The 12,712-nt window shown below is 42.9% G+C and overlaps 1 protein-coding gene across 1 annotated transcript in view; it reads left to right on the top strand.

Annotated features, from left to right (window-relative positions):
* The first annotated feature begins 12,068 nt into the window (after positions 1-12,068).
* Positions 12,069-12,712, top strand: part of LOC102891368 (insulin growth factor-like family member 4) — a 3,848-nt gene continuing 3,204 nt past the window's right edge. Inside the window, 3 exon segments of the mRNA XM_006911878.1 lie at positions 12,069-12,081; positions 12,132-12,182; positions 12,292-12,524. Coding sequence (XP_006911940.1) covers positions 12,069-12,081; positions 12,132-12,182; positions 12,292-12,524 — 297 coding nt within the window.

Here is a 12,712-nt window from a genome sequence, read left to right as displayed (position 1 = left end):
TCTCATCAGTATGTCCCCGGGCAATGTGGTGACCCAAGGGAGGGAGTTCCCAGCTAGGCGACAGGTAGGAAGGATTACTGATCTGCCCAGTGAACACACACTTTGAAACTGATGACTAATCATAGTAAGAATACAATGGACTAATAGCAAAAAAACACACAGTAACTAAAGACAAAGCTCCCTCTGCTCTGTGTGTCTGATACCTGCTTTACGATGATATCTCGGCTGCAGGAAAATGTCTTCACAGACTGAGCCTCTATTATCCAAGGTTTTTCCTTCCTGGAAACTAAATGACGATTGAGAAGTTTGGGGGCATCTTGTGGGATATTGTAGGATGTGAGGCCCTAATTTCTCGATGATTACTTCACCCCTTTGTCCCATGAGTGGAGAGTCATCTCCAGACCAAGGAGTCTGAAATCCTCCATCTGAAGATACTTTCCAGAACCTTAAAGGCTCTCTCCTTCCATCGCCCACACACGACTTTCCAATTTCTCCCTATTTTTTCTTTGTTTTTCCTCGTTTGTGCATGCATGAGAGGGTCGTGACTTTGGAGTATTATCCCCAAAACATATTATATCTGAACTTTACATATTAGAGACTTCTGGGGTATTATAGGTTAGCCCTGGATCCGGTAGCTAAGAAATGTCCCCTTAAGCATGAGTCGTGGCTGCAACTGCTAAACTTATACACACTGTATAAGCTACTCACCTGTTAGTCGCTTAGTAGCTGTCCCGGTTATCAGACTGACTGTCACGGTGTCACAGTGCTTGTGTTCGAGTCACCCTTATTTCACTTAATAACGGCCCCAAAGCTCAAGAGTAGTGATGCTGGCCATTGGGATATGCCACAGAGAAGCCATAAAGTGCTTCTTCTACGCAAAAAGGTGAAAGTTCTCGACTTAATAAGGAAAGGAAAAGAAAATCGTATGCTGAGGTCACGAGGATCCACGGTAAGAACGAATCTCCGCCTTTGACAGCGAGAAGAGGAAAAAGAAATTCATGCTAATTGTGCTGTCGCCCCACAAACTGCAGAATTTGAGGCCACGGTGAGTTCGGATGGAAAAGGCATAAAATGTGTGGGTGGGGGACACGGACAGAAAATGTCCTACTGACGGCAGCGTGTTGTTCCAGAAAGCATCATCCAATGACTTCGGCAAGGGATCCTAGAAAACGAACGATGCCAAGCCATCGTCTGCAAGTAAGGGAGAGCTGCAGATAGAGTCGGGAATAGGTGTGAACCGAAAAATGTCAAAATCACTGGAGAGGCTGCGTCCGCTGAGGAAGAAGCTGCTGCCACGTTCCCAGCAGCGTTGAAGGAGTGATGAGCCCTGCTCAGAGCAGAGCTTCAAGTGCAGTTTCCACATCTTTGGGTCCCGTCGAGGGTACCACGGCATCGTCACCGCAACAGTGCTGCCGGAGGTCACAGAACGCGTCTTTGTAAGTCGTGGGCTGCTGTGGGGGACACTGGAGGAAACGGAGCTGGTACAGTTCCAGGTTAAAAAAAAAAAAGTCATGTTTTTCCTTCTCTGCATTGACCAGAGCTTTTCTTGTGTCACATATTGAAGGAGGAAAAATCAGTGCATACTCTCAGAGACATCTGGGTGGTGTGGGACAGGCCATAGGGGCCAGCCAGGGGGTGGGTCTCCAGCCAGGCAGGACGCTGAGGGCAGCTGCAAATCATTAATCATGGTCCCTGGGGGGTTGTGGACAGCCAGGGGTCCGTGGAGGGCCTCAGTGTAAAGAGAGCTGAGGAGAGGCGCACCGGGCTTCGAGCACCTTTTCAAATGTGCTTTACACCCATCACCCAAACTGTCCGGCATGGGAGTCAGTCGGTACATAATCAGCAGTCACGGCGCCACAGGAGTGAGTCACCACAGCTCGTGTAATAACAGGTCAACTCCAGGATGCAAGAGAAACTGTTCCACCTTTGAACAATGACATGGGTGTCTAAATTCACCTCGGAACCCTCACTAACCCTGACGCACGCACTACCGTGTTACCTGCCTCTCAGGGGCTGGACCAAGGACTGATCTGGGAGGGTCAATGTCATGTCAGTTAAAACTGTCTTTGGCAAAGGCAGACTAGGGGTGTAACTGGAACTTTAAAAGTGAATGTCCCCCCTTCGCCACATGAGGGCGCCAGAAAACAGGTTATTTAGTCAGGAGACACCTGCTCAGCATCGAGGACTGGTCAGGTGGCAGACACCAGCAAGCAATTCTACACCTTCTCAGTCGGCTTCTGGGCTGCGGGTGGGCATCCCCTACAAGAAATGCTGAAGGAAGTTCTTCAAGGTGAAGGGAGATGATGTCTGAGTGGACCCCAGATCTGTAGGAAGAAATGAAGAATACTAGAAAGGTAAATATGTGGTCAATACAAGACCACCTTTAAAACGATTAAAATTCCAATGCCTCTGTGAAGTGATTGTTTATATATATACATCATAAATATATAAAATATATACATATATATGATGGAATAATAAAAAAGGGTAAAAAAATAATTTAAAAAAGGGTAAAATCTTGCTGTTTGCAACAACATGGATGGACCCAGAGGGTATTATGCTACTTGAAATAAGTCAGACAAACAAAGACAAATACAGTATGATCTCACTTATATGTGGAATCTAAAAAAGCAAAATAAATGAACAAATAAAATGAAAAAAAAAAAAAAAAACAGACCCGTAGATATAAATAACATGGTGGTGGTTTGCCAGGAAGGAGTGGAAATTAAAAAAAAAAAAAAAAAACAAAACCATTGGAAAATTACATAAAAATCTTAATTACTGTTATTTCCAAGAAGAAGGTAAAAAATAGAGGCGTGCCGGAGGAAAAAAAATGGCGTAGATTATCCAGAGAGGCTCTGTTCATCTCTCTGGCGACCAAATCAAAGTTGTGATGGAAACAAGGAGCAGCAGCAAGGAAAAATCTGGGATCTTGATGAACAAGCCATACAACTAGGGAGAAATCCAAGAAAGCTCCTTGCAACGGCAGAAGGTAGGACGGGGTGAGGATGTGGGGCTGCCCGGTCCCCAGTGGCCAGTGAGATGGAGGCTGTGGCAGTAGCAGACACCTCTTAAAGGGGCCGCGTCCTGGAGCGGATTTCCGCCGTGACAGACTTGCCTGCTTTGAGCACCAGTGCCAATTCGGCTGTGTGCAGGGGGAACCAGGGACTTACAGGAAGACACTGTCGGAGTGAGGGCCGAAGCGAGATGCGCAGGGTACAGAGGTGCCTGCAATATCCATTGTTCCCTGTTGTGCCCTCTGCCTCCCAGGGCGTGGACTCAGCACCGCCATAGCCAAGACATCAAACTGGATAACAGAGGTCGCTCCGCCCAGAGGATTCCCTGAAACTCGCCTCCCCCAACTCACGGCCACACCCAAGCCACATCCAGGTGTATCCTCAGCGAGTCAGGTGCTCCTTGCTGAGCAGCACCTAGACTCACACTGGAAGCAGCTGGCCTCAGTTTCTGGCGTGGCCTTTTGAGGCAACTATAAGCACAGCATCTGTGTATTGCTAGCTGAATCTTAACACGTGGCCCCAGAGGGGTAGAGGATTGGGCTAAGTTTGGCCTGCAGCTTAACCCCTCTCAGGACTGTGCCATGGGACGCCTACTTCACAAATCCATACTAATAAGATAAGGAGACTTCGGAGTTTTGCTTAGTACATAGAAACGGACACAGAAAGGCAGCCAAAATGGGAAGACAAAGAAGCAGAAACCATATGAGAGAACAGAACAGAGATCCAGGTATAATGGAGTCGAGTAATCTAACAGATGCAGAGTTCAAAACACTGGTTATAAAGATGCTCAATGATCTCTTGGGAAGTGTAGAGAACTCCAACAAAGAGATAAAATGCATAAAAATAGAAATGGAAATTATAAAAGGGAACCAGTCAGAAATGAAGAACACATTATCTGAGATGAGAAGTATATTAAATGGAATAAACAAAGGAATAAACAAAGTGAATAAAGAAAAGGATCAAATGCCCTATCTAGAGGACAGGAAAGCCAAGGACACTCAATCAGAACGGCAAGAAAAAAGATGCCAAGATCATAAAAATAATTTAAGGAGGATATGGGACACTCTTAAGGGTCCAAATATCCATCTGATCGGTGTAACTGAAGAAAATCAAGATGTTGAACAGCTGTTTGAAGAAATGATCATGGAAAACTTCCCTAATCTGGTGAAGGAAATGGACATAAAACCCCAGGAAGCTCAGAAAATTCCAAAAATCAGGGATCCGAAGAGGGCCACACCCAAGCAGAAGAGCAAAAAAAAAAAAAAATTTAATTTGGAAAATTTAAGGGACCACTGAGACAACATAAAGCGTACCAAGCTTCACATCATAGAAGTACCAGAAGGGAGAGCAAACCTATTTGAAGAAATAATGATGAAAAACTTCCTTAACCTGGCAAAGGAAATAACATACAAGCCCAGGAAGCACAGAGTCTCAAACAAGAGAAGCCCAAACAGGCTCAGACTAAGACACATCACAATGAAAATGCCAAGGGTTAAAGACAAAGGGAGACTCTTAAAGGCACCAAGAGAAAGACAGCTAGTTACTTACATAAGAATGTCAGCTGTTTCCTCAACAGAAACTGTACAGACCAGAAGGGACTGGCACAAAATATTTAAAGTGATGAAAAGCAAGGACCTTCGGCAAAGACGACTCTATCCAACAAAGCTATGAATTAAAATTAAAGGTGAGATAAAAAAGCCTTTCTGACAGAAAAAAAACCTAAAGGAATTTACCACCTCCAAGCCAGTATTATAAGAAATGTTAAAAAAAAAGAAAAATCTTTAAGAAGAAGAAGAGGGGATATAAACGTGAATAATAAAATGGCAATAACTATGTACCTATCAATAATCACTTCAAATGTAAATGGATTAAGTGCTCCAATCAAAAGACATAAGGTGGCTAAATGGGTAAGAAAAAAAGACCCAGGCATATGCTGTCGAAAGACACACACGGATCGAAAGGAAAGGGATGGAAAAAGATATTTCGTGTAAATGAAAATTTAAAAAAGCAGGGGTAGCGATACTTAGATCAGACAAAATAGACTTTAAAACAAAGGCTATAATACAAGACAAAGAAAGACATTACATAATGATAAAGGGATCAATCCAATAAGAGAACATAACCCTAGTAAATATATATATATACCCAATATAGGAGCACCTACATATATGAGGCAAATATTGACCGACATAAAGAGAGAGATTAACAGTAATACAGTCATAGTAGGGGACTTTAATACCCCGTTGACACCAATGGACAGATCTTCCGGACAGGGAATCAACAGAAAAATAGCAGCCTTGAATGATACACTAGATCAGATGGATTTAATTGCTATTTTTTCACCCCAAAGCAGCAGAATATACATGCTTCTCAAGTAGATATGGAATATTTTTCAGGATAGACCACATGTTAGGCCACAAAACAAGTCTCAATAAATTTAAGAAGACTGAAATCACATCAAGCGTCTTCTCTGACAACAATGGTATGAAACTAGAAATTAATTACAAGGAAAAACACTGAATAACACGCAAACACGTGGAAGCTAAAGAAGATGCTACTAAACAATGAGTGTACTAACAATGAGATCAAAGAAGAATTCAAAATATAGCTGGAGACAAATGAAAATGAAAACTCAATGACTCAAAATCCATGGGACACAGCTAAAGGAATTCTAAAAGGGAAATTTATAACAATACAGGCCTCCCTCAGGAAACAAGAAAAATCTCAAATAACCAGTCTAACCTTACACTTAAAAGAACTAGATAAAGAACAGCAAACAAAGCCCAAAGTGAGTGGAAGGAAGGAAGGAATATAGAGTGAAAAGAAAAGAAATAGAATCTACAAAAAAATACGAAAGATCAATGAAATCGAAAGCTGGTTCTTCGAAAAGATAAACAAAATTGATAAAACTTTAACCAGAATCATTAAGAAACAAAAGGAGAGTCCCCAAATAAATAAAATCAGAAACGAAAGAGAAGTGACAACTGATGCCACAGAAATACAAAAAAATTATAAGAAAATACTATGGGCAAAACTGGAAAATCTGGAAGAAGTGGATAAATTCCTAGAAATGCACTCTCTCCCAAAATTGAGTCAAGAAGAAACAGAAAATCTGAACGGACCAATTACTTCTAACAAAGTTGAATGAGAGAAGACACAAGACTTGTGAGTCAGAAACAAACGACAGTTTCCTACTCACAATGACAGAGAGTAATCAAGGTATCAGCATTAGTACCTGTCCCCTGAGCCCCGATTCCCACAGGGTGAGGGGAAGAGATCCAGGTGATGCCGGCACACACAGTGGGTTATATTACAGGAGACGAACCCTAAAGTTAGAAAATCTGAATTTTTTATAGTGGGCGATAAGCCTGCCTAACCTTTGTCCTGGAGGAAGATCTTATCACTATTATACAGGACACTAAACAAATTGATTCTGTACTCTGGAGAGAGACCCTCCCTCCATCTTCCAAGTCCATTCACTGTACAAACATCCTTAAAGAGTCTGAAAGAAATAACGTTCAATGCTTCTCTGCAAGACATGCAAAAATGTGAGAGATCCATGGAGAATTCTCTCCAACACCAACGATGTTATAGGAAAGAAACAAGCAAATAATCGAGAGAATAATAGAGAGTAGATCCAGGGAAGTTGCTGCCTTGCTGCAGTAATGACTGACAGCCCCGTCTGTGAAGGAAGACACTTCGGCGTCACAGGAAGGTGACCTGGTTTTAGAAGAACGCGATCTGGTCCTGAGTTTTCATGGCTTAAAATCATCGAGTGACTCCCCCCTGCCTCCCGGATGGAACTCAAACTCCCTAGCATGTCCTGCAGGGTCTTCCGTGATCTGTCCTGCTTTCTCCCCCGGCACATCCTCCTTCTACGGCACCACCAGCCCCCCTCATCCAACCCAACGGTCACCCACTGCAATTCCCCAAACGGGCTTCCGAGTCATGGCTCCTGCAGGTCTCTGCTTGTAGCCCTCCTCCCACCCTTCATCGAATAACTCCAACTTCTCCTTCAGGGCTCAGCTCAGGCAGCTCCTCCTCCCCACCTTCCCACCTGCATCCAGCCCTGCCCTCTGCCCCCGCCCCCCAGTGATAAAGAATAAGACCCAAGCTCTCTGTCCCCAGGGCTCTTGTACTTACTTCTACAATTGCGCTTATCATGCCAGGTGGTGACTCTCCTGTTTACTTGTCTGAAACAGATTCTTTTTAAGTTTTCAAAAGAATGCACATATAGGCGAAAATTTACGGCACGTGTTTTTTGTTTTTTGTTTTTAATTCAAAAAATGAAAGTCTTCCTCCTCTCCTTTGACCCCATCTCCATTCATACTCCCGAGTCCAGTGCTTTTACCAGTTTCTGGTTTTCACCTCTTCATAGTTTGAAAAGAGTGTGCTCATAATTCCCTTCCGTGACCTTAGGGGTTCAGCTCCATCGTTTACAAGCTGTGGATCTGGAGCAAATGACAATGTCTCAGACCTTCATTAGCATCTTCAAACACAGTGAAATAACAATACTCCTTCATGTCAGGACTTATAAGCCTCCAATAAAGTAAACCTATTTGTAGATACCAGAGAAACGGGATTGCGGGCATATTCCCGGAATTGAGCGCGTTTTGGGAAATGTGTTGGATAGAAATGTTTCAGAACATGAGAATTTGGATTCTGTTCTTTCAAATGGCAAAAATAATGATCCAATTCTTGCTTACTCAACAACTCCAAGTAATTGCCACAAATGTCACCAAAAATACTCTTTAAAAATCTAACAGTCCATCAGCAGTTGCCACAGGATATAAAGCACTGAAAACAGCTACTGTACTTAGAAGTCAACATTTAACTCGATATTGGCTATGGGAACCTGAAGTAAGAACAACACTGTATGACAAAGAAAAAAATATCTGTACAATATATGCAAATAAAATGCAATTGAATTACTAAAAATAGGATCTAAATTGGATCTGGGTAATTAATGCCACCAGGTATGGACAGACCCACCACCCAAGTGGGCTAATCACTCAGGGAAGTGTAGAGAAGTTGAGAGATTATTTTCAACGTGTACAAAACAAGCCCAAGACAGATCCAGTCAGAGGAAAATCTGATATAGGATTCGCCATCCTCCTCCCTGGACTCCTGCCCAAAGTAAAAGTTTCACACAACAGTTTTGACTCATGTTATCTCTCTTGGCTCTCCACGTCATCAAGTCGGTGTAATAATTAATATAGTGAAGAATACCCTACCCTGCAAAGTCAGAGAGAATTTTACTTCACTTCGTAAATGGACTGCTCGCGTGAGGTTTCTAGGTGGAAGTAGGCAGCAGCTACTACCGGCCATAACAATGGTCCACGTTTACAAACCCTTCTGATTCGTCTGGCACTACAGATGCTGTCTCTTCTTATTAGAGTTCTTTCATCCCCACCAACAAAACCCCCCACAAACCCTCATGAAGTCTTTTTGTGGTCACATCTTCCTCCCACACCTGGCAACCACAATCCGTTCTCCATCTTTATAGTTTGCCTGAACTGGATATTACCTAAATGAAATTGCTTTACGTGTAATCTTTCCAGGCATAATGCCTTCATGACTCAAGTTGTTGAGTGTATCAATATTTCCTTTCTTGTATTGCTGAGTAGTGTTCCATCATAAGGATATTTCACAGCTTGTCTATCAACTCGCCTGCTGATGGACATTTGGGTTGTTTTGAGTTTGGGGCTATTACTAATAAAACTGTAATCACCATTCATCTAATGTTTTGTGTGTGGAAACATCAGCTTTTGTTTCTCTAGGATAAATGCCCAGGAATGTGAGCGCTGAGTCATATATGGTCAATGAATCTTTAATGTTATAAGCAAATGCCGAACTGTTTTCCAGAGTGCCGGATAGTTTTGCATTTCCAGCAGTGATGTGTGAGAGATCCAATTTGTCAGCATCTTTCCCAGCACATAGTATTGTCCATACTGTGTTAGTTTTACATTCTACTAAATATGAGGAGGGGTTTCACTGTGGTCCTAAAATGCAGTTCCCTAATGGCTAATGATGTTGAGCATCTTTTCATGTGCTTATCTGCCATCTCTACAGCCTTCTGGGAAAGCGCTAATCATCTTTTGCCCGTCTTTGTCAATTAGTTCCTTACTGTTCACTTTTGATAACTTTCTATATCCTTGCGTATCCTGGAGATCTACTTTTCATATACTTGGATACTCAGCATACAAGTCCTACGTCAGCTAGGTGATGTGCAAATATTTCTCCAAAAAGTTTTAGATGTCGACAGTGCAATTTATCAATGTTTTTCATTATATATTGTGTTTCTGATGTCATGTCTCCAGGCCACAAATATAGTCTCCATCCTTTTTTCTAAAACTTAGAGTCTTAGATTTTACATTTGGCTTTATTTTGAGATAAATTCTATATAAAAAGTGAAAAGTGAGTTAAGTTACAGGTTCCTTTTCCCTTCGGCATATGAACGCCTAATTCTTCTACTATCATTTATTGAAGAGACACTACCTCCCCAAATGAATTGCCATTGCATCTTTGTCACAAATCAGATGGCCATAGTTGTGTGGGTCTATTTTTAACCTGTATTCTGTTCAACTGATCTATATGTCTATGCATGAGCCAATACTCCACCGTCTTGATTACTGTAATTTAAGAATTACTTTAGAGTAATTCTTAAAATTCGGTAGCACGAGTCCACCAACATTTCTTCCTCTCAAAATCGTTTTGGCTATTCTAGTTTACGTCACCTTTCCTTCAAATTTTAGAATTAGCTTGTCTGTTCCTCCAAAACTTTCAGCTGGGACCTTGACTGCGGTGGAGTTAAAGCCATTGATTAATTTAGGGAAAAGTGACATCTTAACTATATTTATACTGCGTTTTCCAATATACTGTGAATAAGTCTCCTTATTTATTTAGTTCTTCTTCTTCTCCTTATTTATTTAGTTCTTCTTCGATTTCATCTGTTATTTGTAGTTTCCTGCATATACATCCTGTACATGTTTTTATTAGACTCATCCCTAAGTATGTTAATGGGAAGTGTGGTAAATGGTACTGTTCTTTTAAATTCCAATTTCCAATTGTTAATACTAGTCTCTAGAAATATTTGACTTTTTTGTTGTTGACTTTGTATCCTACAATCTTTGCAATGTCAGCGATCAGTTCCAGTGCAGTTAGTCTTGGTGGGATGCTCTAATCCTCCTAGGACGGAGAGAATGGGAGGCTTAGAGCTGCCATAAAGTTGTTCTCACTGCTTCTCTCTCTCTCTCAGAGATGCTGTCCTAAAAATGTTTCTCCTTGCAATCTCCCAATGGGTGATGACAACGTATGAAGCTTTCTACTGCACCCCCCTGGGGTTGTTGACCTGCAGGTTTTAAAACTGCTCAGCGGAAGTATAGCATTGTCTGCACCGCAACGGGGTCTCCTGTCATCCATGCTGCACTCATCTGGACCCTTTCATTTCGGTGTCACCCTGTGCAAGGGACACGGGGAGCTGGCACCTGTGGCTGGTCTTACTTTCGCTATCTATGTAGATAATAAACTGAATATAAAAAGGGCTTGCTGTCTTGTTACTGGCTGAATCTACCAGCCTTGCCTCTGGCTTGACGGCAGCTTCCATGGGATTTCTATGTGGATGATGACATCGCACAGAGATGAATTCTTCTAGTAATATCCTTTATGATTATGTTTCATAGTCAGTTGTACTGTTTATCTAGGGCTTTCTATTAGTCAGAAATTCCTTGCTCGTAGGTTCAGAACTACGAATGGAGCATCAAGCTTATTAGTTTAGGAAACATGAACACGTTCCTTCCAGCTGTTTTCCAGCAGCTGTCCTGTGGAAATGGGTCTTGAGTCTCCGCAGACAGGAGGAAACATTATGGAAAGCGGCTGACACAAATACGAACCCACACAAACACACACCTACCAAATTAAGAGAGGAGGGCAAATAGGCATTTGTCCATTAAGCTCTTACACTGAAATATTGCACATACACTTAAAGAGAAGAAGAAGAAGTCTCTCCCAGACACTGTAAGCTTTTACAAGGTCTCGAAGATTTTCACGGTGACATGGGGAGGAAACCAACAGGGAACAGAGGGGCACATCGAATAACACCCCACTTATTATCTCATTGAAATAACAGTGATAGTGACAATACAATAATACTAAGAAACAGGGATGGAGCCTTTCTTTGGACAAGGCACTGTGCAAGATGTCACCTTTCAGTCCGTTCGATGAATCCCATCTATTCCTTATCTCTAGCAGAGCTCCTGCAGCCTCTGGTCTCCCAGGTCACACCGCAACTCCATAATTTTCCATATAGAACTCTGAAGAATCATAAACAGGGCAGGTCTGGAGGTGAGTTGTATAGGGGTGTAAAGGGACCCCTTGAAATTGCCAGGGTGGAGAAGTATAAGAAGTCTAGAGAAAGCCAGTGTTTGGTGGGCAACATGCCAAAAAGTCTTTTCCAATTGGGCTTCCCCTTCGGTAGTGTTCAAAGAAAAAGACACATTGCAACTCTGAAAGGTTCCAAGACATTATTTACCCTGAGGTTTGAAGATCTATGGGAAAGTGGCAGCCAGTTGGAACTGATTCAGACATATGTCGCAGTTTCAGAAATATGTTAATGTGGGTTTGTTTTTTTTATACGTAACTATGACTCTTCACGCTCCTCCCTTTCTAGCCGCGCTGAGTTTCTGTTGTAATGTGAGATGATAAGTCACCTGTGATGTAGAAGTCACAGTACATGGCCCCAGTCCCAGTTCTGGAGGGTAACCAAGAACCATGGTGCCCAGAATCTTTGAGAAGAGGACTCCGGCCCCAAATCCAGCTTCGGCGTTATCACACCTCTGAACATCAAACTTAATTCTCTCTTTCCTAATCAATTCTTGGCTTCCCGCCCTGTAATCACCCCTGTGGCACCTCTGACTGAATGGCGATCTGTATCCCAACGTGCAGATGTCAGAATCGTAGCTTTTCCCAGAGCCCTCTCTGCCCCCCAGAGTCCATCTCGAAACCTACTCAGAGCTGTTACCAACAAGGAAAGAGGCTCTTTAACATCACCCGATGCCCTATGACGGTGACTGAAAGGCCACTCTACAGCATTATTCTCATTCTCCTGCTTCTCAGTGGCTGTCTTCATTTTGGATCTCCTGTACTCAAATTCAGAAGGAGTCACAGGTGAGTATAGGTGCAGGGAGCTGGGAAGAGGTGGCACTGTGGATGGGATTGGGAGGTCCCAAAGGTTGTAGACTGGTCTTTGGAGCCCATTCTGCTCTGGCTTGTCCAGAGGCTGGACTGTGGATGTTCCAGCCAGTACCCAGGCGTGGGGACCAAATCTGCAACCCCTTGGAGCAGTGCTGTGATGAGGGGACCATTCTGTCCCTGAACCAGACCTGGCCTTGCTTCCAGCACTGCTATCTTGAGTCTGTGAGCTCTCAGAATTGAGCTGTTGTGAGGTTTAAAGTCCCAGGCACTACATCCAACTGGATGTCTGCCTCCTTCACCAGGATCTGTGCCCAGGTAAGAGTCCAATTCTGGCTGGGTGAGGGGAGAGCAGAAGAGGGAGTTTGGTTGTCTGTGTTGCACCCAGAAGTTCAAGTTCAGTCTGTGTTGAGCTGCCCATCACCCCGTCTCTAGTGAACACGAGTCTGTTTTTCTCCATCTCTCCATCTCTCTATCTCTCTCTCTCTCTCTCTCTCTCTCTCTCT

The sequence above is a fragment of the Pteropus alecto genome, unplaced genomic scaffold (assembly GCF_000325575.1).
Source record: "Pteropus alecto unplaced genomic scaffold, ASM32557v1 scaffold194, whole genome shotgun sequence".
In the NCBI taxonomy this organism is placed as follows: Eukaryota; Metazoa; Chordata; class Mammalia; order Chiroptera; family Pteropodidae; genus Pteropus; species Pteropus alecto.
This window is presented reverse-complemented; position numbering and strand designations above follow the sequence as displayed.